We start from the raw sequence: 27626 nt of genomic DNA on the forward strand, positions 1-27626 counted from the left end.
CTCTTGTCTGACACAGTCCCATGCAGCTGTTATGCTGTGGGGATGGACCAGCCCCTGTCCCACTGCTGTGGCCCAAAGTCCTTCTGTGGGGTTGCTGGTTTTATTTGGGGTTGGTTGGTTAAGAGAAGCAGGTGGACATTCTCACACCTCTACAGCCATTGCTTGAGCATTTTCCTGCTGCAGCACCCAGGGCTTATTCCTGGCTGTGGTCTCATGAGGCCTGAGGGCATGGACTGCAGCTGTGCCCTCTGTGCCTGGGGAGTTCGGTTTGGGACCATTCACTATAAGAAGCACGATGAGGCCATGGAGTGTGCCCAGAGAAGGACGACAGAACTGTGAAGGGTCTTATGGGAAGCAGATGAGGGGACCAGGGTTGTTATGGCTGGAGGAGGCTCAGGGGAGACCTCATCGCTGTCTGAAAGGAGGTTGCAGTGAGAGGGGTCGGTCTCTTCTCCAGGTAACAGGGACAGGACAATAGGCCTTAAGGTGCATCAGGGGAGATTCAGGGTGGATATTAAGGAAAGTCTCTGAAGGAGTGGTGAGGTATTGGACTGGGCTGTCCAAGGTGGAGGCACTGCCCCGATGGTGCTCAAGAAACATGCAGCTGTGGCACAGATGGGCGTAGTTTATAGTTTATTGGGCACAGTGGAGATGGGCAGATGGATGGACTGGATGACCTTAGTGGCCTTTTCCAACCTTTATGAATCTATGACTCTAGGAGTAGAGTCCAACATTGCTCCTGGGTTTTCTCTTACAGGATTTCCCTTGGGTCTGACAGCCCAAAGGAGAGCGATGCTCTGAGTGCAGCCATCCCAAACCCCGCGGGCTGAACCCGAACCGGGGCATTTCCCTTTTAATGATGTTTGGCAGTGCTGGTTTTCGTTTGTTCTGTCCGCTCTCCTGTTGCTGATCGTCACGTTGTTATCTGGACCAATCTTTGTGGCTGACTGTGCCAGCAGTGCGCGGGGCTGCCACAGATGGACACGCAGATCTGTCAGGCGCTGTGTGAGGGCTCAGGCTCCGTCCCTGCCCGCGGGCGGCGGCCGGGCCCGGCGGGGCCGCAGCTGAGCGGGGCGGGAGCGGCTGATCGCTGCCATATGGGAGCGCCGGGGAGCGCCCCGTGCCGGGTGCCCGCTGCCGCCTGCAGGAGGTCGGGGTCGGCCCGGCGATGGTGCGCGGGGTCATTGGGAAGCAGCCGTCCCTCGGAACCGCATCCTAATGAGAGGTGTTACCTCCTCCTCTCCCCAGCGTCTCTTGACATCATTTCATCCATCAGAGTTTCAGAGAAGAAAAAAAAAAAAAAAAAAAAAAAAGGAAAAAAAAGCGAAAAGCAGAACCCACCCAGTCAGCGCGCAGCCCACGCCGCCCCTCAGCGCTGCTGCGGCCGCGGGGAAGGGCCGGAGCGGGGCAGGGATGCGGGAGGGGCGCGGGGCGGCGCGGGGCGCAGCCGGAGGGGCGCGAAGCGGGGCCCGGAGCGCCCCCGTTGCGGGGGGGCGGCGGTAGAGCCCCGCGGAGCGAAGGACCGGACGGCGCCGTCCCATGGGATGTCCGCTGCCCCACCAGAGTGCCCCGATGCGGAGCGCCGCGCCCCCGCCATGGCCTCGCTCCTCGGGATCTGCTGCTGGGCTCTTCCCATCGTGCTGCTCTGGGCGACCCCGCCGGTCGCTTCCTCGTGGTGGTAAGTGCGGGCGGCCCCGCGTGCTCGGGATGGAGCGGTCGGGCTCAGCGCACCGGGCAATGCCCCACGCGTGGAGCCTCCGCGGGGACCCGGGCGGGACGGGACGGGACGGGCAGCGCGGCGCTGGGCGAGCCCCGAGCGGAGGATCCCGACCCGGGACCCGGCACCGAGCGCGTCCCCGCCGCTGGGACCGCCCGTGTCCGCTCCGTGTCCGCACGGCGCTGCCGCCGGGGTGGCCGGCTGCGTTTAGTGGTGCCGCTAAACGTCACTGTTGGAAGTCGCGGCTTATGGATTTAGCGATAGTGCGACATAATGAAAATCCGCGGAAAGGCCATTTTCCGGCGTTTGGTCCCTTCAGAAGACACCTATCGCGGGTTGGGTTTGATAAAAGGCGCTTTCGGAGCATTGCAGGACTTAATCGGGAACATCTGGGTGCAGATGATGTCATTTAATTTCTGTCCGGGCTGTTCTTTAAGTCTGACCTCCTGAAGTTATTCGACAAACGCAGCCCGAGAGCTTTTCAAAGATTTTCTCCCCAAAAACTGGGTGCGGAGCCGGGGTCGGAGCCGGGGGGAGCGGAGCGGAGCGGCCCTTCCCAAACGCGGCCCCTCCCCGGCTCTGTGCCCCGCGGTCCCTTCCCCACCCCTTCCCCATCCCTCCCGATGTCCCCATACACGCGGGGCTCCGGCCGGGTGCTCCCGTCGCTGCCCCTCCCGTTGCCACCCGCAGGTACATGGGGGCCGTGGGCTCGTCGCGGGTGATGTGCGACAACGTGCCGGGGCTGGTGAGCCGGCAGCGGCAGCTGTGCCGGCGGCATCCCGAGGCCATGATGTCCATCGGGCGCGGAGTGGCCGCCTGGACGGCCGAATGCCAGCACCAGTTCCGGAGGCACCGCTGGGATTGCAGCGCCCTGGAGCGGGGGCAGCGCCTCCTCGGCCGCGTCCTGCAGCGCAGTGAGTGCGGGACGGGGCTGCGGGTACACATCGCTGCGGGGATGGGGGCCGTGATGGGAGGGGGCACGGGAGGGTGGCACAGGTGAAGCACCCGGGTGGTGCCGGGGCATAAATACTAGGCGTTAATTCCGTGGTTATTCTGTCCGTTCTAAGGATGAAAGTGCCCATCTGCCCACAGTGTGGAAGTGTAGATAACACTGCAGACTCTTTGGGTTCACACTGTGATAACGCTACCTGCGGGGCAGGTGCGGCTCATTGATACCAGCCCCAGCCACCACGGGAAAAGGTTCTGCTCACTCCTTTTGTGTGAAATTCAGACCTTGTGTAAGTAGGTCTGAAAACAGCCGCTTACCATAGGGTTGTATCAACACAACCCAACTCCGTGCTGTAAATTACTACATCGTTAAACAAACTCGAGCAATTATTGCCTTGGAATGTGCACTGAGGAGCAGGAATAGTCTAGAAAAACAGCTGGTCCTTGGTGTAACCAAGTTCTGACTCTGAGGAAGCGCCTCTGTGTGGTTCCAGCCCAGTTTAACCTGTAGCTCAGCACACAGTCAGGCCATGAACAAGGCCGGCTGCTCACACCAAGTGCCGCAACCATATATAAGGCCTGCTTCTTATTGCAGGCAGCCGGGAGTCCGCGTTCGTCCACGCCATCTCCTCTGCTGGCGTTGTGTTCGCTATCACCAGGGCGTGCAGCCAGGGAGAGCTGAAGTCCTGCTCCTGTGACCCTGAGAAGAAGGGCTCTGCCAAGGACAGCAAGGGCCGCTTCGACTGGGGCGGCTGCAGCGACAACATCGACTATGGCGTTAAGTTTGCCAGGGCCTTCGTGGATGCCAAGGAGAGGAAAGGGAAGGACGCCAGGGCGCTGATGAACCTCCACAACAACCGAGCAGGAAGGAAGGTGGGTGTCATGGCCGTGCTCGCGGGGTGGGGAGGGGCTGGCTCTCACAGCAGCTTCAAATCAGGGAAAGCATGGGGGGAATGGGAGGTAAGGTGCCATTTTATCTGCCCTGAGGTCTGAGGGTGGTGGGGTTCCCAGTGCACCACGTGCTACTGCTCCTCAGTGCCCCTCCGAGTCCATCCAGCAATCCCTTGTGTAGGAGCTGAGTGCAGGTGCGGCCCTTGCAGAGTCAGGTGGATGGAGGTTTTGTTTTGAGTCTCATCCTCGTGTATGGAGGAGTTCTACTCCTTTTGGTTAATGAAAAATAGAAGTGCCTACAGGAGGCTGAAGATCAGGCTGGGCTATTAGGGAGCAAATTCAAAACAGTCTTGGAGGAAAACCAGCGTCAACCGTTCCTCTGTGTGTTTAGTAAACTAAAACAGAATAAGAAGAGAGAAAATGCAACCACTTCACTTTTTAGAACACAGGAGTCATACTACATTTAATTCCAAAAGACGCTGGCCTTGACTGATCTCAACAAAGGAAGTTTATAGCTGGCTGTTGCAGGTTGCAGGAGTGGTTGCAGGCACGATGGCTACTGCTGGTGCAAGGGCTGCGGAATGTATGCTCTGGTACCTGGGGTAGAGGCAATAAGTTGTGAGAGTAGAGCATGTCATTGGAGCGTACTTTTTCATTGCTCAGAATGTGCTCAAAATTCACTACACCCTTAACATCTGGAATAACACAGAAAGATATTTCATAGCGCTACACCAACCACTTCTGGCATGAAGAGACTCCTTGCTTCTTGTCTTCTGATTTCCTTAGCACATATATTCTTTAGCACATTTACTCAGGGATATGATTTAGTGTAGGGTTTTTAGAGTTAGGGTTCTTGTTAGGCTGTGGTTGGACTTGATGATCTTCAAGGTCTTTTCCAACCTGGGTAATTCTATGATTCTATGATTCATATTCAGCTGGAAGTAAATTGCTCACATCCTCACCTTTTTTTGTATTAAAAAGTTCCCTTCATATACTGTGAAATTGTTTCATATTAACTAGCTCTTACTAGAAAGAAAAGATCAAGTGTTCATTAATTAATTGTACTGGAAGCAGATGGTTTTCCTAATAGATTTTTCTCCTGCAACATCTCTATTTCATCTGTTTTCTAGCAGCAGGTATAACTAATGTGTAACACCACCAGCTTGATAGGCACAGTTATGGTATGCCTAGTGGGGAACAAAGAAACCTAATATGGCTCTGTGTATGGCACTGTCCAAAACAGCCTGCCATCTACAACACAAGGAAACACTTCATAGGGAGAAAAGGAGACTGTCTGGATCTTACTAATTCAGAAATACTCTGAAAAGTATTCACGGTAATCTTGTAGGAATCACGCATATTGCTTTGCATTGTATCAGTACAGGGACACCACCAACAAAGTAACGTTGAATCCTGATGTGCTTCTTCAGGCGTTGGCGGCCTCGGTCCACCAGGTTCCCTAAAGAACAACAGTAGTTCCTCAGCTGATTAAAACCAAGCACACACTTAGATCCCTGTCTGAGCAGAATCCCAGCTCTACTTGTTCTTTGAAGCAGCCACACAGATTAGAAAGAAAGTTAAGCCTACTTTGCCTGTGTGACACATCCTCACTTTATTACGGGGCACCTGAATGGAAAGTGCTGCCCTGCTGCACCTCAGCCTCACCTTTGATCTTGTGCCTGTTCCATCTGCTGTCTTCCTCCCATGACGCCGTTCCTCTAATATGTTCATGAAATACGGACCCTTAAGGCATAACACAGATCAAATACCTTTATCTTCAGAATTAAGTTATTTATTGTATATGAACCCATCTGATGTTCCCTAACGTCATGCAGATAGCTTCTAGGTCTGAGATGAAGCTGAAAAGACATCAGTGCTGCCCAGACATTTAATTAACGATGGTGATCTCTCCAGTGCAAACTAATTAAGACCTCACTCTGTAATGTTTGTGCAAAGGTTTGTAGGCATTTTAGAAACACCATTTCTAAACTGTGTTAAAGCCACTGCCCAGGTGTGATGCCTCAGAGTCTCTGCAAAATAACTCAATATGAAATGCTTATGAATTCCCAGGCAGCATTTAAAACACGACCTACTTCTGTGTAGGGATCCAGACCTTGTTCCTGAGAGCTCTTGGAGGGAGTTAGACAGTTCTGTTAGATTTTTCACAGTAAATTTGAACCCGATTGCATTAAAATGATCATTAACAACAAAGCATAAAGATGTCACAGTATTCTCAGTTCTTTTATCTATATACAAAAAAATATTCACATCCAAGAGCAACTCAGTGAAGCCCAGGTAGGGACATGCAGTGTGACAGTGTTTCAGCTTGAGCGATGGTGACATGGAGCACCCGCACCTATTGGGGCTGAGCAGTTGTGTCCTCACTCAGCTGATTTCCCATTGCTGGAGCCGTATCTGGCACTATTGTGCGCTCCAGATCTTTGGGATGACTGACAGGAGGGGGAAGATGGTGTGGTTGAAAGAAGCAAGCAGAGCAGCCCAGCCCTGTCGGATGACTTGGTGCTACCAGTGGGTGTCACTACAGACCGTGGTTTCAAGGCCCATGGCAAGCCTGGCATGACAGGATCAATGGAAAGGGATTGAGAAGCTTCTATTACAGTTTGTTTTACCTGTGTATATTTTGCTGCGTTTCTAAACAGGCCGTGAAGCGGTTTTTGAAACAGGAGTGCAAATGTCACGGTGTGAGTGGATCATGCACTCTAAGGACCTGTTGGCTGGCCATGGCAGACTTTAGGAAAACAGGAGATTATCTGTGGAAGAAATACAATGGAGCGATTCAGGTGGTCATGAATCAAGATGGCACGGGTTTCACTGTGGCTAATAAGAGATTTAAGAAGCCAACTAAGAATGACCTGGTATACTTTGAAAGCTCTCCAGACTACTGTATCAGGGACAGGGATGTAGGTAAGCCTCTATCATTACACATGAATGGTTTTGTTACAGACCTTTGTACTTTGCAGGTCAAAAAATATCATTATTATTGAGTGTGTATATATATAAATCCATGCGTACAACCGGCAGGAAACAGGAAGGAAGATGTTCTGGAAGAACGGCTCTGTACAAGATCCATAGCTCCTCAATGTCTCTGGATGTGCGATAGCCAGTTGTTCTGGTGTAATTCAGCAGTTTCCTCCAGGTGCTGAGAAGTCCTCGAGACTCTGCAGAGCAAAGGTTGTCATTAGGACAGGTTGGAGCTGTGCTCTGGAGGCTGACCCAGACCATACAGCCTCCAGAGCCACCCCATGTCTCTGCAGCAGAGTCAAGTCCCGTGGTGTCCCCATGGTGCCTCCTCCAGTTTACACCGCTTCTTTTCCATGTTGTTCTGCCGCTGCTGTACACTCCCAAGAGTTGGGTGGCCTTCACTTGCTCCTTCCCCACAGCTCCTTGCTGCAGACACGCCTCTCCCGCAGGCAGGAGGCCAGCGGCTCTGTGCACTGCTCGCACCAGCCTCTGTTGCAGTGCAGGTTGCTGAGGTCGTGCAGGTGGCTGAAGGGGTGCAATTTGGTGGGGCACAACACGCTGCACCGGGTCTCGCTGTGGTTATTTCTTTCTATGAGTCGGCGTTGGCTCGGTCTGTAGCAGCTATCACATTTTCTGTAGAGTCATATCAGCCCCGGTGGGAAGAGGTGGAGTTGCAGGGCTGCTATTAGCGCTGCAGTGTTCTGCTTTCAGAGGTTTCCGTGGACACTCAGCAATGTTACAGGGTTTGAGGCACTGCTGAGCGGTGCTAATCGTGCCATCAGCTCCTGACCACTGCACAGTGTTTCCTGATGTGGCAATTAACAACGAGCAACTAAAAAACAGAAATGTGGAGAAGAAAGCCAGACTGAGTAATGTATGAACGATGCTGTGGAACTGATTAATATGTTGTATAACGTACCAGAGAGCACCCGCTATGACACATCCATAGGAGTATCTGGATAGCAATGCAGCTTAGGTCTTTTTGGCATCGCTGTGTATTTACAATCCAAGTTTACTTGGAATAAGCGTTGCAAAACAACTGTACTTAAATAAGAACAATATGTGAAATCCTGCTCATGTACTATTGACTTCAGCAAACCCGGAATTGCATCCAGTGCGCTTATATTGTGCACTGATCCTGATTAGTTAAGTAGTCAACGTATCTTTAAAAGTTATTTATGGTTTTTGCGGATGGTGCTCATTACCTGCACAAGAGCATGTTGTTCCTTGGGTAGTGACCAGCATCACAAGGTCTAATCATTCAAGTGAATGAATGGGCATGTTGTGGCGTTGTGCAGAGGTTAGGATTTATCCAGAACTTTATTTCTTTGCAGACCAGGTTGTATTTGATACTCACTGCTTAAATCTGCTTGTTTCATTGTAAAGTCTGTGATTTCTTTCCCTCTAGATGGAGAGCCAGTACACAGCCCACTTTTATATCAGGAAGCCATGTAACAGCCTTTGCAGTGAGCCTAATCCAGTGCAGTCAGCTGCTGGTGGAGGATGCTGGGCGTGTGCTGCAGCACTGCTCCCTGCTCCCCACCCGGAGCCTGGCATACGCTCCCGCTCCTCCTCAGATAACACTCCTGTTGGGCTGTTTCTGTGCCGTGCAGAAGCCTGAAGATATGGCTGTTGGGAAGAGTACGGTTTTGGAAAGCTGCATTAAGCCTTCAGAGGGAACAGGAACAGTGCTGTGGGATTGCCTGCTACTCTCATGGAGCAAGGAAAGATAAATACAAGCTGATCCGAGTTCAGCAGTGATAACATCAGCAGCTGAGCAGCATTTTTTCTTGATTAGCTTTATTTTGCCCTGCTGAGCACTCCAGAGCATTAGCCCTGATAGATGATTGGAGGTGAAATGAAATGAGATTATGGAAGTCTGAGTTTGGAAATATGCGGACAGCACCTCAGCGTCAGCTAAGTATGATACCGTGGTACTCATTGTGCCCTTGAATATAGCTCTGCCTCTGGGGAATTCCGGCAGTGTAATGCTTCAGAAAAGCTGTGTACCTGGAGATTGATTAGAACCGGGGCTGAGGGAAGGGTTCCCAGAGCACGTTTCGTGAAGCATCACAACTCAACAGCTTCACACACTGTGAAATGACAGAGCCAGTATTCTCTGTGGCTTGGGTGTGTTAACGCACAAACCCCAGTAAATGAAAGGTGCTCCAGAGTTGTATCATCAGTGATCCATCCAAAAATCCCCATGTCTCACCTCCTCCTGTTGGAGCTTGCAGCTTTGGCTGTTTGCTGGTGGCAGGCAGCCATTGAGGGTGCTGTCACTGCATACACCCCGCAGTCTGTCTGGGGGAGGCACTGGAACATATATACATGATTCACCCCTACAAAGGGAAAAATGTTGAGTTATTATTTCTTTCCTAGAAGGAGAAGAGGAGTCATTGCTTTCAGGAGGGAGATAATTTGTGGAAACCACTAATAGCAGCTCACTTCATAGAAGGAGAACATAATAAGCCAACCACCTCTATCTAGCATTAAGATTTCAAGGCTTTTAGAAAAGAACCAAAGGAAGATTGGCAGAATTGTTCAGAATCCACTTGATTCTGGTTGTGTGGAAGCCAAAACAATTTTTGCCCATCTATATATTTTTTAATCATAATCCACTAGAAGCTGAGGTTGGACATCCCAGAGGGCTTTTGAAGACCTTATGTTGAACTTTCATATTTTGACACACTTAGCATGGGCTTCCTTTATATTAACATAAACTGCCAGCTGCCAAACTCAATAAAAGCATCCCCAGGACTGTACAGGGTGAGGCTTGTCAGGGAGGATAATGCTGTAAAAGGAAATAGAGGGAGGGTTAGGCCGATGGCAGTCTGGGTGCAGTGTGTACTGGCTTTCCTCTAATGCGTAGCTTCACCTCAGAAGTGCTCTAAAGCCTTGTCTGTCTGGGTTGACTTTTTGCATATGTTTGGGTAGCTCTAAGGCATCGGCCATGTGGAGGTGGCGGTGGGGCGAAGGGACAGGTTGTGTCCATGTGCAGGTGGTCTCAGGCAGCTCCTCAGGACCTGCTGAAAACCTGTGTGAGATCCCTCAGGCTGCTCTGGGCTGCGCACAGGTTTCTCCTGACACTCATTTAGTCACATTCTGGTGCTATCAAAGCCAGCACTGCTGCCTCTGCTTGCACATGGGGTGGAGGTGGGCTGGAAGGCTGGTGGCAATGTTGTGTGTCTCCAGCAAGCAGCTGTGTCTGAGGACTCCTTCACAGGGTGAATTTCCTGTAATTTTTTCCCCTTATTGCTCCACATGAGCCATTTGCTGTATTTCTGAGAGGAATGAGGAAGGCCAAGTTTGAAGTGAAAGAGAAAGATGAAATTAAATTGTGGCCTGGAAAGTATTGGCACTGGGCAAGATGTGTTAGCACTTCAAGTATGTAACCCATGGAGGGAAACCAATGCTGATCTATGTTAGACACTTTTCACTAAGGTTAGCCCTATGCAGTCAGTCCCTGTGTGACTACTTGGCCTGCATCTCCCAATTTACGCACTGAGAACATATGAGGCAAAGTCCCAGCCCGTGGGGTTGATGCTGAGCTCGCAATGACTTCAGTCAGAGCAAGGGCCAGCCCTGAGGGCTGGGGAGATGCCAGCAAACTTGGGATCCTCATGAGAGACTGAGGAGATGCCAGCAAACTTGGGATCCTCCTGGGCCCATAGGACCTGGACAGCGAGCAATAGCTGTAGAAAGAGAAGTCAGACATGTGCTCACTGTCAGCTTACTCTGAATGAGCTGATTTATGTCAGCACATTTCTGTCTCTCCATTGCTGCTGTGCTCCATCCCAGCTCTCACAGAGATGGCTGTTTTCTGCCCACCCCCCCAGGCCCTCTCATCCTTGCCAGGTGTGTATTGTCCACCTGAATCTCACATTGTAGAGAAATAACGTTACTGTAGTTCTTTAGGAATGAGGAAAAGATAGTTCTCAGCTTTCCACGTCTGCTCATGACAATGACTGTGCACAGCACGAAGAAAGGAAGGGTTTGATGTGCAGGCCATGGAGCTGGCAGTGCTCAGGGCCGTGGGTATGTTGGCATGTAGGAGGTTGTGCGTTGGCATGGAAATTCTGAAACGCAAACTAAAAACAAAGAGGTTACATTAAAACTTTCTGCAAGTTAGAACAGCTTCCTGCCTCTCACGCGGTTCAGAGGTGAGCAGTAAGTAGCAGGGTGAGACCTGAAAATTCCACCTTCTTTTGTTTAGTTTCCTCTGTTGTCCTCTTCACCTGAGTGCCTGAGCACCACCAAGGGTGCAGTGATGTGCGTGACTGCTGTCAGCTATTGCTCATTTTCTGCCTTGTGAAGGGAGTGTATCTTATGTGTGATTATGTTGTAGGTGAACTGAGTTTGGCGAGGGCAAGGCAAGTTAAATTTGAGTGCTGGATATTGTCAGAGGGCTGAGATGTCTTTTGGTTCCCAGAGGGGGAGCCCTACATGGGATGTGTGTACCCTGGTTTCCCTGATGGGGTTGGTGCCCAGGAACTGTCCTTGGGCTCGGGCAGAGCCACAGGAATACTGAAGAGACTCTCTGAACTCAGAAATGTTAGTTTTGCTCAGGAGCTAAGCTTCTATGTGCACTGTTTTGTCTTCTGCCACATTCTGTGGACAATCTGGTCTCCTCCCCTAGTAGCACGGTAGATGTTTGTTTTATACTGTGGGTGACATCAGATGATACAGACATTTGACTATCTGTTAGGGAATGAAATCATTTTCTTGTTGAAGTCAGTACAAAACTCCCACTGAAATCAGTGGGAGTTTCCCATTCAGGTTCTCTGTGGCTGCTGTGCAGTTTCCCCAGACATCTGGAAACCAGAACTTCTGGGCTGGGAAATAACCTGTGTCTTGGCAGAGGAATGCTGCTCACCTTCCCGGGAAGGCTCCCGCACCTCATCACAGCCGTTCATATTGCATCACCTGACCTTATGCAGAGGTTGATGTCAGGCCTTCTTCCCATCGCAGAACACCAGGCAGTTTGAAACTAATCCAAATCGTGGTTATAATGGATTGTTGTCCTCTATGCGCTGCATCACACGGCTTGGGCACTCCAGGACTTTGTTACTGGGCCCCATCAATGTAGTACGCCCACATGTGGGGATGGCTGGGTGGCAGGAGCATGGGAGAATTCAAATCAAATTCCTAATGCAAACATCAATCACACTTGGCCTTTATGACTTTATTTTGACTGAGTGGAGAATGGGGGACAAGGCCCTGCAAACACATATTCAATTAAAGGTGTTCTGCTCAGTCTGGGATATGATAGATGATCCCTTCGGCTGGTTTGGGCACAGATGTTCCAACTGTTTGCATTGCTTTGTGGATCAAGTTGGTTGTCTGAAAGTAGGGTTGGTTGGTTTCTGCCACCAGCTTGTTGTGTGACTACAAGCAGGTCACACAGCTCTGTGTCCTTGCAGGTCCTTGGCCATGCCCAATTCAGTGGTGTCAGGGCCTCTATGTGCAGAGCAATACCTGAAAGCAGGACCTGGGAAAGCAAGGGTTGGGATTGCAGGTGGGGAACTTAAGGGAGAACAAGGTACTATCAGTCCTAGCCTGACCAGGCATGTTCTATGCCAAGAAGCAGCAGCAGCAGCTCCTGCTTCCACAGATTTGAATTACTGCCTGCATGTGTTTTATTCCTTAGGAAGGCAGAATTTTCATGTACACCTGTGAAATAACATAGTAGTAACAAAACTGGGCAGATATGCTTTGTAGAACGTACCCAGTTAATTTAGTGATCATGGTCACTGAGTAGGGGGCTCCATTTTGGCCAAGAACAGACAAAAATAGCTATTATCTGGTCTAAAGACAGTGCCAGAGCAATGCTCATCTTACAGCAGCATCAGAAATTCATTGGTAATATTAATACCTAAGAAATTAGGTTAGACAAAGAGGTTTTCAGATGGAAAATGGTCTGCCAAGAGCTGTGGCATAGATCAAGTAGTGTTCTCTGAGATAAGTTCCCATCAGCTGAGCACCAACTCCTGTGTGGCACAGCAGCCTCCAGGCGGGAATGCCTTGAGGTGAGTGCAGCCATTTTGTGCCACGTGGCTGTGACATTCCTGGAGTCAGGCAGAGCCCTGCAATATTTGGTCACTTGTACTCCTCCTTCCTGAGGCTCATTTCCAGAAATCAGGTTACCCAGAATGTGAGGCCGGTTTTGCCCTGATACAAGCATTTCTCATTTGACAAATAATCCGGAGTGATGTGATATTATGTTGGAGGACCAAATGCATTGCACATTGTGTCTCCTCTTTGTATTTTCATGCTGTCTGTCCTTCCTGGAGCCCACCCTGCCTTTTCACTGACCCCTGGCTCTCCCCTGCAGGCTCTCCAGGGACGGCTGGCCGGGTGTGCAACCAGACGTCCCGCGGCATGGACAGCTGTGAGGTGATGTGCTGCGGCCGCGGCTACGACACGTTGCGTGTCAGCAGGATGACCAAATGCGAGTGCAAGTTCCACTGGTGCTGTGCAGTGCGCTGCCAGGACTGCCTGGAGGAGGTGGACATCCACACGTGCAAGGCGCCCAAGGCTGCGGGCTGGGCCTCCCGGACATGACACGTGGTGCTGATCTGCACAGGGAATGCTTCTGAGGCCTTTGCTATATTTATGCCACTTTTGTCGTTCATTACACGGAAGCTGCCCAATAATCATGCCGAATTTGCAGCATTCGCTACACGTTTCCTCAGGACTGTGCTGTTGCACAATTTATGTGGACCAACGCTGTGCTGGAAGGAGCTTCCACCACTGGGCCTCTCATCCAACATGCCTCCATCTACTCACTGTGTGCCACCACAAGCATGGTGGGGCTCCAGGATGAGGCCTGTCCCACCAGGCCTCCTGCTGCCATGGCTGTGGCTTCCTCCACAGGACATGGTGCCCTGGACCTGTAGGGCTGCAGGGCTGGGCACTGGTCAGGGACCCCTCCATGGAAAGCTCTGAAGCCAGGGTGATTCCACGGCTCTGCTGGAGCTGATTTTGTCCATCTACCCAACACGGAGCTGTGTGCACTGTGGAGCCCTCTGGGGCATGAGCTGTGCTGGGCAGGGACTGGCCCATAGCAATAAGGAGAGAACAGGAAATGCATTCAACTGCAACAGTCTCATCTGCTATTAAAGAGTGAAAGCAAATGCCTTAGGTGTACAATTGTGACAGTTTGCCTTGAGAGCTTGTTGAAGGTCATCAATATTAACTGCTGATCAAAGAAAAGAGATTTGTTTCTGGGCCCAATGATGTCTGGAAAGAGGATGCTCAGCAACATAGGGATAGGGTTTCCCATTTGTCATTTACATAATAAACAGGAAAACATGCAGAAAGCTAGTGGAGAAGGCAATGCCTTATCTTAATAATTGGGTTTTGTTCTATGGAGTCTATCAGCTCTCACGTTGTTTTAAATGTAATAAACCTATTCAGTGTGCTCCAAGTGATACTTACAGTTCAGGTGCAGACTTCCTGGAGAGGCCTGCTCCAAATCCACACTGCACAGACCTGTAGCGGATGAGGAGGAACACGCTGGCTCTTGATGGTGGCAGTGGCAGACTGTCCAAACCCGTGTCCTGCCTGGCTCAGCACACGAAGCCAAGCGCAGCAGTGGCTACAAGTAACAGGGCCTTGGGGCTGTGGCCTCGCTGGAGAGGTGCTGGGAGCTGTTGTGGATGGAGATTGTGACTCTGGATACAAACCGAGTGCTGCCGAGAACAGCCCTGCCTGCGTGCCATCCACAATGCGAGTGTTACACACATACACGTGTGCAATGGGATATATGTACCCCAATATACACTCTAAGGTCAGCGGTTACAATATCAGTCTCATTACTGGAAACTCTGGCTCTAGGTTGGACAAGCAAAATTTCACACCTGATTTTATTTAGAGGTCCGCTCTATGGAAAACTTCTGTTCAAATTTCACTATGAAATTGAATCTGCATGGAGTTCATAGCCTTACACTTAAAGAACCTAAAAGCAGTACAACGTTATCTGTGTGTGTGCCGGGTGTATGGAAAGATTCAGGGACCTTGTGAGCGATGTACGAATTCAGCAGGTAATAATGCTGAAAGTATTTTGGTATTCTGGAAAAAGGGAGCCTCAGTTCTGCGAGGGAACTTGTCCTGGGACAAAAGTCCAATAAAAGAGGATTAAATCAGCCTCATCTGCTTCTTAACTTCACCCTTTAGTTCACAGGGTCTACAGGGTTGGAAAGGACCCCTAAGATCCCCCAGTCTGACCGCCTGGTCCCAGCTGCCCAGCATTACCATTACAGCTTGAAAGATATGTGCCAGATAAAATCCATCGCTCCTTCCTTCTAAGGGAGGTGGATACTACAAATAGCAGAAATAATCTTATATGATATTTTTAAGTTCCCTTAGTGTAAGGGGAGACTCTGATTGTTCATTCCAGGGAGTTAAGCATTCTCTTCTCAGTCTGTTACAGATAATGATCCATACACAGATAATCGTTCACATTGCCTCTTCCTCCAGCAACAGAGATTAGGAGGAAGTTTTTCACACAGAGGATGGGTGACACACTGGAACAGGTTGCCCAAGGAGGTTGTGGATGCCCCATCCCTGCAGGCGTTCAAGGCCAGGCTTCATCTTTGTTCACCTGTGTTCTTACGGACAAACAAACACCTAACTCAGTGCTTTAAACTGTGAGTTCTGAGTGCTTTCTCAATAACTGAGTTGTTCTGAAGGAGAGGTTTAAGTTCTGAAGCACACGTTTAAGCACACAAAGCACAACGTGAGCTTTGAAGAAGCAGCCAAAAGACAGCGATGCTGCAATACACAAAAGTTTATTTTTAAGTTTGTCTTTTCTGAAGGCAAAATATAATAGAACCTAACATCAATGGATTTTGTACAACGAAACAGTTTTTATATGAGAACAGACAATCCATGAAGAGTTTTTCAGTCTTAGAACTGCTTCCCTTTTTTATCATGCTTCCTTGCGGTCAACCTGAAGTTGGCACAGCAGATGTGGCAGTCAGTCGGCCGGGCGCTCCCTCAGATCCTCGTCAGCTGGTGCCACAGGCTGGAGGGCAGGATGCTTTCCACTTTCTCCATCACAAAATTTAAAGGGGCAAAGAGGGTGCTGAGAAACTGCAAAGAAAGCAGACACACATTCAGATCACAGGCCTGGAGACAATGCCCCTCAATACAAAGCTCTCCAACACGACAAGCTCTTGCCGTTTGCTTCTGTAAAGCCCTCTAAGCGTGACCAACATTCCATAACTCAAGCACAAAGCCCTTCTGCCCAATTCTGAGCCTTGTGCATCTACAGATCTCTGGGTTTTGCAGCCAGGCAAGAGAGATGCCCATTTCCACAAAGCTCAAAGCGGTGAACTCCAGAAGTGCCCCCACATCTCACATCCCAGGCTCAGGCTCACGCTGAAGCCACTGAAAACTCAACCTATTGAAGCACAAGAGTAAGGCTCCCCCATCACTGCAGAATTTGACATGAGCTGCCAGAGACAAAATGCCTGTCTGCAGGTTTGAAATGGTTCTGTGAGGCACCATGAGCTGGAATTTATCTCCATGTCCTCCTCCTACTGTGATACAGAGTCAGTAACATCAGAAGAAGTTTCAATGCGTGAACATCACGACAGACATGACAAAATCAAGTGAATGAGAACCACTTTAGCACAGGAAAAAGAAAATACTGCAAACTGCACCTGAGAACTGAAGTAGTCAAAGTGCTCCCCAAATTCCTGGCAATACATAATGACTGTGCTTTACATGAACTCTAATTCAACTGCACACATTACATACAGCTATTCTGGGGCTCTATGTGTGCGTGAGAGCATAAAGTAATATGCAGCGTTGACCCCCTTGAGACTGAGCACAGGCCAATGCCAGCTCCCAGCACAGAGTGACTGTGAAATACAGTAAATACCAGTTTACAGTAGAATCAGCCTGGACTGTGGTGATATTATTTCTGTGAAATGCTTTGGGGATTGGCCAGCATAAGAGAAAGAATGATTTCGACCTACTAAAACACAGTTTAGTGCTGTTTGTAATAAACCACATAGCAATGAGTACCAAGCATAATGAATGGGTACCTCAGTGCTCATAGCCACAGCAATAGCCAACACGCCCATCTTTTAGTTAGTTAGAAGGCCAGTTACTTATTGAACTACCTTCCCTAAACCTGAAAGGGAAGAGCTACAGCTGGCAAACCCCTGCTATTCTGTTCTGATACAGCTGCATTTCAAAGAGATGCCTGCCATGACTTTCTGCAGTCTCATGTACCTGAGGTGTAGGGGCAAAGTGGCGAGGCCAGAGTCTTTTCAGCAGTGTGTGGAGACAGGACAAGGGGAAAAGGCCAGAAACTGGAACACAGGAAGTTCTGCACGAATGTGTGCAAGAACTTCTTTACAGTGAGGGTGACGGAGCACTGGAACAGGCTGCCCAGGGGGCTTGTGGAGTCTCCTTCTCTGGACCCACCTGGACACCTACCTGTGCGATGTGGTGTAGGGAACCTGCTTTGGCAGGGACTCTATGATCTCTGGAGGTCCCTTCCAACCCCTACGATTCTGTGATTCTGTGATTCTCATACCTCTGTCTGGTTGCACTCAGCAACCACAGCCAGGTAAGTTAAGCTCACACAAACACGCTGCCAAGTTCTGTCAGTTCCAGTAGCCCACTGCCTGCTGTAGGCACGTGAAGTACAAAACCTCATCACGCTGCCAGCTTGACAGACACCACTTGGTTCAGGACACAGGGGTGAAAAGTACAGCGACAACTGCAACAAGCCATTAACTGCCAGTCTCAGAAAACCGAAGATTACATGAAAAGAGCCCTCAAACGGGTCACACATTGCAAAGACTCAAGGAGGGGGAAAAAAAAGCTTAACAAAGAAGTTCAAGAACATATGCCTGAATTTACATACTTGCTGTCCACCAAATGCATACATACACACTTAAGAAACAGAAGAATATTAATCATGTTTTAGCCCCTAAGCCCACAAAATCAAAAGCACCAGAGACACGAGACCTGCATCAGGTACAAAAATGTTTGAGAAAATATATTACTGCAGAGGATAATCGCTGTTTGTTGGAGGAGGAGACTGTATCTTGATCATACAGCATCAAGAAATTGATGTTTTTTCATATCCTAGGTAGAATATCCTACCGGGGCAATGATGTCCTTGGCTTTGCAATGAGAAAAGCATGTTTTAGCACTGTGCATGGCCTTTCCCCCTCATTCTCCAGCTCTTATTAATCCTTAGTGGATTACAAAAGCAGAATTAGCACGCAGTTCCTTGGATGTAGTTAAGAAAAGTTATGAAGGAAATACTGAGATTGCTTTTTTCATGGCAGTTTGGGGAAAGAATGCAAATTTCCCCTCGTTAACAACACGCTGTGTTTCTGCTTACATGAAGAGTTTCTATAGCACCGGCAAGCATGGCACCTCCACACAAAAGAGGAGCTCTGCAAACCATGGCGTTGTTTTTACTGGATTATATAAGAAACAACAGATAGATATTCCTTTCTCCAACCAAGACCTTTTTGGCAGAACCTCCTGATTTCTAACCTAACCCAAGAACCAGGTAAACCAAAGAAGAAAGACAGCAGTGTGCTTTACTGGTCAATCCCTTGAGCAGCTGCTCTGTGTCCCCCCTGCTCAGACACTCACAATGTTTATTTATACTACTGAACACAAAGCCCTTTAATACTCTGCAATATTGACTGCAGCTTGTCCTGTATCTGTGCCTTTATTTACCGGAAGAGAGGAGCAGCAGAGAATACTCACCGCTTTTGCGAAGACCCCCATAAGCTCTGGGAATTGATGTGTCAGGAGAGCCAGCATGGCTGTGAAAGAACATAGGCCAGCAGTGAAGAGGATGAAGAAGGGAAGCTCTTTCTTGGGGTAAACTGAAACTTCATGAAATGCTGCGGGAAAAAGAAGGAAGAATGCATTGTATGTAAGAAAACCAAACAACACTCTTACCTGGTTTAAACCACCACAGTCATGGCTAACGTTATGTGACTGATGTTTTAATTAGGATGGCCTATCAGATCTCAGTTCCTCACTGTCCTTTTAATTACACGCAATTAAAGGCTGTGGTCAGGTATATGGAACCTCTTTAACAGGTCTGTGTCTGCCGCTGTATGTTAAACCCTTCCCTGCTCAAACCCAACCATTCTACATCGACATGCATTTCCTGTACTGCAAGAGCAAAACATGACGCTTTGTGTACACTGCTGAAAGAGACCCTCGCTTCTAGAATTTGAAAAGAAAAATGAGAGTGCTGAGCTATTTATTCTGCATGACTTTGTCATTCCTAAATCTCCTGACGCTCCACCCTCCCCTGCTCAGTATCCCTCTGAGTAAAGCAAGCAAAACAGTCTAAGAGGTGTTGTTATAATTAGGGTGATTATAATGGGGTGGGGAGACACTGTTGGTTGCCAAGCGTTTCTGTGTAGTATCAGTGAGAATGAACTGGGAAGGAGAGCCTTGGAACGGGCGGATTTCAGCCCTGCTCCTCTCACCTTGCCTTTACTCAGATAGGCTCATTAAAAGTGGCAACACATTCTTTAGCCCAAAGCAGGGAGGTTATGACCGAGACACTACAAAGAGTGCAAATGCCCTCAAATCAGTGCTCATGGCAGAAGCGGGCTTTTACTTTTTGTTAGAAGCAGCTTTCTCTGGATTGATTCATCCCAATAGAGGATGCGAGTGAGGGATCTCCTTCCTTGGATCGACTCGTATTTATCCCCTCTGCCCTTGTGCGTGTCCCATGTGTGCTCACACAAAGTCCCGCTGACTTCAGTGAGAAAACATGTGGGAATGAAGTGTAACTGCTTGCAAGAGTGACTGCTTGGGCTCTTCCTCTGCATTCCTGTGCTTCCCTGCATGTGCTGCAAACAGTCCCATTAGCTTGCTCTGAAACACTTGCCGAGGGCTGGGCCCGCCTTTATAGCCTTTATTAGCTCTAAAACCTTGCCAATACATACCATTAATGTGTATGATAAATGACTGAGGTAATTTCAATCTCTTTAGGATGGCACACACATCATTACACGTAGAGAATCCTTTCTTGTTATTTCGTGTTGCTTTTCAGAAGATGTCACAATAACTTGTCAGAGTAACAGCTGTGCTAATGATCCAGCTGTCCTCAGGCAGGTTTGATCTTGCCTTGGAACGTGAGTAGCTAATATGCCTGCACAAGACTAACACCGCTGTGCAGCCGCGCTCTTGGTGTGGTGTTTCCTAGGTAAATGATCAGACATATTTTCTACCGTCTTGGCAAGAGACAAGTAGCAAGATCTAACAGATTTATAGCTCCTCCGTAATCTCACTCCCTATCTCCATGCTGCTGACAACAATAAAGATAGATGATCGTTATGAACGATGGCCTGAAACTGCCTTTTGAACTGCGTGAGCTCCAGAGGTTTGCTATCACCTGAGTGCTCTACTCCAGTACACCCCATCTGAAAAACACCCATCAGTAGCACAAGATTCAGGTGAACATTTCCTTGGTGTCAATGATAAGAGAAGTTGAACGTACACGGTAGTAGTTCTCTATCTGCAGTTTCTGTACAAATAGGGTAAGGGTAGAAAAGATGTCCTTTTTCCAGTGGGTAGGGGATCATTCTGAAAGCTGGAAAGAAAACACCGTGCATGAATGACTGTAAGCGTGGTACCACCAGAGACATTTAATTGTAAACGAACAAAATTATATTGGTCGCAACCAGTGTATATATTGCTTAACTACGTGTCAGAACAGAAATCCACATTCAGCTTTTAATCCTGAAGACACGTCTTCTTTTACTCTTAGCAGTGTACAGTGTTACAGGTGCGTAAATACATGTTTGCAAGATCATAGCCCAATACACTTAAAATCCTATAAGGAAATGTACAGACTTCATCTTAGACTTTCAAGTAATATCAATCAGACAAGCCCAGAGAAACAGCTTTCCAACACAGCCACGTTCCCATCTTGTATTTGGCAATCAAAGATTAATAACTTGGCAATCAAAGATTAATACTCAATTATTAAAACCAGGCTCCCCAAATAAAGTCAGGTTTCTGATATAAATCTGCAGGTCATGGACAAAATAATACTTAATCTTATAAACTTTTAAAATTGAAAATAATAACAGAGAGGGAGGGAAAGGGATTACTCAGTCTGGCCTGCGATGATGTCATGGCCCATCTGAGCACTGCTCGTGTAGTTTATGGAAACATTCATACACTTGACTGAATTACAGCTCTGCAATCAGTGCATCCCTTTCCATTATCCGATATATAATTCTTACTCTTAAAATGTCATTGATGTGTTTTTCTCACTATTCCTATGAATATCGGTCACCGCAGCAGTATTTTCCTCAGCAAACATCCTAGAAGCACTCACTGTATAGCTTAGATATTAGGCACAGCAACCCCAACATGGTAATATTTCATTACCTCTTGCTCATAAGATAACAGAAGAATTGGCTTAAGATATGTAAGATGCCAATGTTTTTGGTTGTGCATGTGGCGTCTGAAATAACACTAGCCGTAACTTTTGTGCAATTACACCCATGTTTATTTTTGGTCACTGTGTTTAAAGCAGGGGAAAAGAAGGCAGAAATCCTCAGAGCAGTATTACAATGTGCCAGCGCAGCTCCAGCTGGCGCGTGGTATTCTTGTGTTTCAGTACAACTGAATATTGTTTAGAAATCAAAGTGTTATGCTTCCAATTTCAGTACATGGATTGGAGCCAATCTATGCTGCAGGTGTATGACTCAAATCACCATCGGTCACTGCTCTGTGGGAGACTATTGAGACAGATCTTAATAGATTTTTCCCTGTTGTCAGAAACTTCTTAAACCGAGATAGAAAATAAAAGATCTGCTGTTCCTTTGCTCTCTGTCAGTGAAAGACTTGCGTTTCTAATTGCTTGTGTGAAATAAAATTACCTACCCAATAATGTTGTTTTTTTTAACGTGAGGAAAGTGCAAAATACTGCTAAATTATGAGACTTGCTCTGAAAGGCCCTACAGGCTCTCCATGCCGTGTAGCCAGCGTGATTTTCCTTACATGACCTTGCTAGAAGCTGTCTTAATTAGGAATGACCTCCCATAAGGGGTCACCTTAGCAGTGCTCGTAATGTACCCTAAGTGACTGATGACTGGCTCAAAGACAGCATTTAGTTCTACCTGATTTCTACAAGGTTAGAACTGAAGAGCACATACATATGGGCATTAACTTCCTACATACAAGCTGCTGAAGTGAGACTGGTGGGTACTGCCGGAACAGCTCAATATAAAGACACGACAAGCACACAAACACCTGGAAAGAATGTGATGGCAACTGATCATACATGGAGACTGTTGGTACAAACATGCGCTTAATTAAACTCATCTCCTCTGTCACGTTTCCACTGGATTTAGCTTAAACTTTGACAGACATGATAAGGAAATCTTTGTCAAGGGAAGGATGTAAGAGTGACATAAATAGCTTAGTACATCCTTGCAGAATATTACTCATAGTAAGATATGAACCAGAAGTTGTAATTATTTGACTAAATCTGAGTGAAAACTTTAAATCCATGGCCATCCTCATGCATGAGGAAAATATGAAAAACAACCTAGAGGACTTCTCTCACTGAAATCACTATGCAAAAGGAATTACGGATTCTTCTTTACAGGTTATGCAAGAACAGTAATTTACATCTTGCAGGCTAATTAACAGACCAATATTTCATAATGAATTACATATTCAGATTGCTGTGGAGGCAATGAAGAGAGGAATCAGTTTGAGTAGTTAGATGGAAGACCTTCAGGCACAGATGGTGAGTGCTCATACGTGGCAGGATGACTGCAGTGTAAGTAGCCTACAGTGCCAAAAGCTACTCCTGTAAGCTACCCCTTAGGTACTCCTCAGTTTAACTAAAGTCTGTTCCCACCTGTACTGGGAAGCAGTGTGACCAGGTGGCCAAGAAAGCCAGTGGCATCCTGGCTTCTATCAGGAATGGTGTGGTGAGCAGGACTAGGGAAGTCATCCTGCCCCTGTACTCATGCATTGGTGAGGCCTCACCTCAAGTACTGTGTTCAGTTTTGGGCACCTCAGTACAGAAAGGGCATTGAGGTACTGGAGCAGGTCCAAAGAAGGGCAATGAGGCTTGTGAAGGACTTGGAGAATATGCCCTAAGAGGACAGACTGAAGGAACTGGGGCTGTTTACTTTGGGGAAAAGGAGGCTGAGGGGAGACCTTACTGCTCTCTTGCAATATATGAAAGGTGCTCACAGCGAGAGCAGGGCTGGTCTCTTCTCAATGGGGACAGGTGACAGGATAAGGGGAAATGGCCTCAAGTTGAACCAGGGTAAGTTTAGGTTGGGTATCAGGAAAAAGTTCTTTACAGAAAGGGTTGTTAAGCACTGGAATAGGCTCCCCAGGGAGGTGGTTGAGTCACCATCCCTGGAAGTGTTTAAAAGCCATTTGGATGTGGTGCTCAGGAACATGATTTAGTGGAGGATTATTAGAGTTAGGGTAGTATGGTTAGGTTGTGGTTGGACTCGATGATCTTTAAGGTCTTTTCCAACCTGAGCAATTCCACGATTCTATGACTCTATATGGTATTCCATCTAAAATACTGCTCTAGAGTGATGGCATAAGAAGGTCTTGGGCTAAAGGATTTCTGTAAGCATCTTAAAAAGAAGAAATACTACAGAAGGGCAGCTAGTGAGAAAAAAGCACTGGGAAGGAAGTGTGACAACTTTTAAGTTGCGTTTTAAGCGGTAACTTCCTTTCAGTGGAAATTATCATGTGACAAACTGTATGTTTTCTAAGAAACTTAAATGAGAACAGCAAATGGAGGAAGGAAAAGACAGTTGTGTAATAACGTATGAAAAGGCTGAAAGAAGGCAGCAGAAAGTGCAGCAGAAATAAATGGATTGGATTAGGGAACGGACAATCAGCATTTAAAAAGGCTGATTCTAAATAGTAGCTTTTATTTCCCTGGAACCTGAAATGAACATGTCTAAAAGACCATATTAGATCTGACCAAAGGTCATACTCCAACCTCCTACTCAAAGCAGGGTGATCTTCTAACTCTGATCTGGCTGCTCAGGGCGATGTCCAACTGAGCTCTGAGTGTCTCCAGGGATGGACATCCCACCACCTACCCACCTGTTCCAATCCATCACCACTTTCATTCTAAAAATATTTTTCTCACATCCAGATGGAATTTCTTGTGCTGAAACTCCTGTCTACCACCTCCTGTCTTTCCTTTGTGCCCTTCTGGGAACACTTTGACTCTGCCTTCCATGCTATCCCTATTAGGTGGTTAAAGACAGCAGCAAGACCTCCCTTCAACTACTGGAAGTCTCTTCTAAGCTGGCTAAAAACAGCTCCCATTGTGTCTTTCTTATATCAGCTTCTCAGGCATTCTAGTCATCCTCCACTGGACTCACTCTATTTAATGAAAAAGGACATCAGAAAATACCATCTTGCTTTATACTATACATTAGTTTTATTTCCTTGTAAGGCACGTCCATGATTTCCCAAAGCCTTCAGTTAATGACAAACAAACTTCTGTAACTCCAGAATGAGAAAAGTTAAGTTATTAAATTCATGAGTAAAAAATATGTTGCAAAGAAGATGGGAAATTTTGTGTGGTGTTACACAGAAAACAGAATCCAAGACTTCAGAGATTTTTTTTCCCATTAAATGAGGCGTACATTTTCTGATTGAATTTGAAATATTTCAGTGTTATTGAAACGCAACTGACCTCCAAAACTCCCCCATTCTATGCTTTACAAAATGCTTTCATTTTCTCACAACATTCAATCAAAATAATTTATGATCTTCTTTGTAAGAAAAAGAATTACTTACTGCCTTCCCATGTACAGTGTAAGAGATTCAATGCTCCCTCTACCCTTTTCCAGTGTTGAAGATGAAAGAAAGCATATGCTATTGCTTCACTGTCCCCTCTCTTCAGAATATGTTCAGGGGGCAGAATTAAGCTTTTCATTTCTAGGAGGTACTGCAATAAAAAAGCAGAGTACAATTATTTCAGAAGTAATAAAAAAGCTGCCTGCAATCCTACAGCGCGCACTGAAAGGTCTATTTCCCTGAAGTACTTCAATTCATAAGCGTTTCATCAGATGCGGAACATCACCAACTGCACTAGAAGATAATTACTGAGTTATTGCCAAAGACTACGATATGCTGACAGATGGTTCATGTTGTGCTCTTCAGCTGGAGGAGGAGGACTGTGGAGAATTCCAACATGAAATGTCTCTCTTATCAAAGCGGCAGGAAAAAAAAATAGGCTCAAGGCAGAAAAGAGACTCTAATTACAAGAGCTTTTTAAATTAGAAGCATTTATAATAAAATGAAGACATTAAGCAGCTCGACGCACCTCGCCCCTCTGTAAGGAAACAGGCGGTACTTTGCACACAGGCTGCTTTATTGCATTGCCATCAACAGGTTACCAGGCCCGCGAGTGCACAAGGTGAGCGGCCAGCGGGGCTACCAGCCATTTATAAAGTAACACCATTTACATAATGTAACAAATGTCAGATTTCTAGGAGAAAAAAAATGCAACAGGCCTTGATGTTTAAGTTTGCTAACCAAAATATTGAACATGTGAAAATGAAATGCACCAGCGACCAAACCCACAAACAGTTCTCCCCATTATGGGATCCCCTATAGCAGCAGGTGAACAAAGTACAAGCAGGATTCATGGCACAGAAGAAGACAGAGCTCCTGAATGTTCTTTGAGCAGGTGACTTTCCTCCAGGTCAGAAGTCACCTCACTGCTGGTGTTCCTTCCTTCCTGCTAGCGGAGGGGAAGATAGAACAGAGGGGAACGGACACATCTTGCTTTGGCACGCTTCAGAGGGGAAAGGATGACAGACAGGAATCAGAGGCTGCTGAATCAATCGCTGTCTCCTCTATAAAGGAGAATATTTACCACCTTCGCAGTAATTTTTCTCCAGTATCACAGGAGACCAACTGCTGGCCTCTTCCAGAACTCCCTAAAGCAAACGTTTTGCCCAATATAAGAGGCAACAAGTAGCAGGTGGGTCATGCACCACATGGACAGACCCTGACATGGAGTTGGATGAATTATAAGAGGCTGACAGTGACAGAAAGGAGGATTACAGAGAAAGGAGGGAGATGAGATTTCTCCTTCAGCCCCTAGGATAAAGGTATAAGGCTGCAGCACTCCTGGGAATAACAAAAATCTACAATATTTACTGACAGGCTGGCTGTTTTGGAGTAGGAAAATGGAGTTAAAGATATGAAAAAGGCTACAGATTTTAGACACGGAATGGCAAAATTAAAGTAAGTCTGAAATATAAGGTATGGACGATCACCAGCAAAGGAAGAATAAGCACGCAGCCCCTCGACTTTAGAGAGGTCTTTGTGTCTACACACTGGTCTCCGCCTTGGATGGGAAGAATGAGGGCTGCAGTATCTAAGGACTGCCAAGAACTGAGTGTGGGCTGGAAAGCAACTTGGCACACAGAGGTGATGGTACACAGCTTTACACAGCTCCTATTGGATACTGGCATTTGTGAATGGGAGACTCCAGGGCAGCCTTGCACACTGGCTCTGTGATGTGTGAAAGAGAAAAGGAGAAAGGGAACAAATGAGAATTCAAAACCATCCTTGAAGAAAGGAAGAGGAAAGGCCAGAAGGGGCCGAGAATCAAGTGGGCATGATGTGACGGCGGGCATCCCAAAACCAGACACCTCCTTGCCAGAAGCCAGGAAGGAGATGGAAAAGCAGGTAAAGGATCTGAAGGGAACAAGACTGAAGCAGAGAACGAAATGACAACACCAGGAACCAGGTAAGTGATTCAAAGAGGAAAGAAAAATCACACATTTCTGATTCAGGTCATTATTAAAGGAGGACAAACTAAATTAGCGGTGGGAGTAATGTGTGTGATAGCTGGACTTTCTATAAAGCCTTTCAGAAAAAAATAGTGTGTAGATTAGGTATTTTAGGTAGATTAGGGCAAGAAGCTGCAATTCAGTAGACAGGGCAGTATAGGAAGGGATTAACAATGGCAGAAAGAATTGAATAATGATCTGACATGAGGAAGGGAGCTGCCAAGCTTACAGATACACAAAAGATGTTCTTATTGGCTGCCTACATGACTTTGCCACCCTATTAAAATCCCATGTCGTGCCTGTTGAGCAGAAAAATTCCTCCCTCATTACTGTACCGCAGCTACTTTCCCAAACAAGAATATCATCTGGTCCGGTGTTATTCACGAAGGCTCACACAAAACTGATGGATGGCTCAAGTCTCATTCAGACCTTGTAACAGCTTTTGTTCTATGCACAAAGGTCAGACTCACCTTCTGGGCATATAAGCTATCAACTAATTTACTCTGGAAATATTGCCAGCAAGAATGCTAATTGTGCACAGACCCAGAGAGACCTCATCTAGAACACTGCACAGTCCTTATCAGGTACATTCAGAACCATAAAGGTCAACTTCTGCAAGTATGGAATCCAGTAAAGCAAAGACAGGGCTAGCCTACTTTATGAGAGGACTCATGGAAGCCTTCATTTGTTTAACCTACCTAAACAGCAGTACAAAACGGTACCTAGCTGAAGATTGAGCTTGATCATTAAGAAGGAGATATATGACTGTCCATGAAAATGCATTAATTTTGTATTCTAGAATATGCATCAATTCCTGTGTTGCTGTATTTCCAAGGAGAATTCCAGGGCATTGAGAGCCCTTTCAGCAGTAAAGTGTCATTTTACAGCGCATTTCTGAAGGCTGTGTCCAGAATACAGACATGCTAAGTAGGGCTAAGACAGGTATAGGAACCTGGCATACAGGTAAATGCCATAGCAGTGTGAACTCCTCTGGGCTTTACAAGGAAACAACCAACACTCTGAATAGATTCCCCAGAGCTGTACCTGCTGATATATCGGCTTGTGAATACAACCATGACCTTCCATGCAAGTGGAAATATACCCTTAATGAGCATTTGGAAGATGCCAATGAAAACTAATTTCATTGTTATAATGTCTATAGGTGCAAACATTGTGCTAGCACCGTGCTAGCACTTCCTTGTGTATGTGAAGGGTAATAAGGTCGAGTCCATATTTTCTCACTTGAATTGATTGAATACACA

General features: G+C 47.1%; 2 protein-coding genes across 6 annotated transcripts in view; one reads left to right on the top strand and one right to left on the bottom strand.

Annotated features, from left to right (window-relative positions):
- Window positions 1-1447: 1447 nt before the first annotated feature.
- Window positions 1448-15058, top strand: WNT2 (Wnt family member 2). The gene is made up of 5 exons (XM_015853576.2): window positions 1448-1678; window positions 2408-2631; window positions 3261-3538; window positions 6217-6481; window positions 12873-15058. Exons 1-5 carry the CDS (start codon window positions 1545-1547, stop codon window positions 13100-13102), a joined length of 1131 nt encoding a protein of 376 aa, XP_015709062.1. The 5' UTR covers window positions 1448-1544; the 3' UTR covers window positions 13103-15058.
- Window positions 15059-15311: 253 nt separating this feature from the next.
- Window positions 15312-27626, bottom strand: part of ST7 (suppression of tumorigenicity 7) — a 110476-nt gene continuing 98161 nt past the window's right edge. For all 5 annotated transcript variants that reach the window (XM_015853590.2, XM_015853627.2, XM_015853597.2 and 2 more), the window contains exons 12-15: window positions 24356-24506; window positions 20046-20138; window positions 18287-18426; window positions 15312-15634 (exon numbers count right to left, since the gene is read on the bottom strand). In XM_015853590.2, the coding sequence (XP_015709076.1) occupies window positions 15539-15634; window positions 18287-18426; window positions 20046-20138; window positions 24356-24506 (480 nt within the window). In that variant the 3' untranslated portion in view covers window positions 15312-15538. The remainder of the gene's footprint in view (window positions 15635-18286; window positions 18427-20045; window positions 20139-24355; window positions 24507-27626) is intronic.

This window comes from Coturnix japonica, chromosome 1 (assembly GCF_001577835.2).
Source record: "Coturnix japonica isolate 7356 chromosome 1, Coturnix japonica 2.1, whole genome shotgun sequence".
Lineage (NCBI taxonomy): Eukaryota > Metazoa > Chordata > Aves > Galliformes > Phasianidae > Coturnix > Coturnix japonica.

Bases quoted from the DNA above. Each gene is read 5' to 3' on its own strand.
- WNT2 (XM_015853576.2), top strand. From the start codon at position 1,545: ATGTCCGCTGCCCCACCAGAGTGCCCCGATGCGGAGCGCCGCGCCCCC. The intron at 1,679-2,407 runs GTAAGTGCGGGC...TGCCACCCGCAG, and splicing joins CCGGTCGCTTCCTCGTGGTG to GTACATGGGGGCCGTGGGCT. The intron at 6,482-12,872 runs GTAAGCCTCTAT...TCTCCCCTGCAG, and splicing joins TATCAGGGACAGGGATGTAG to GCTCTCCAGGGACGGCTGGC.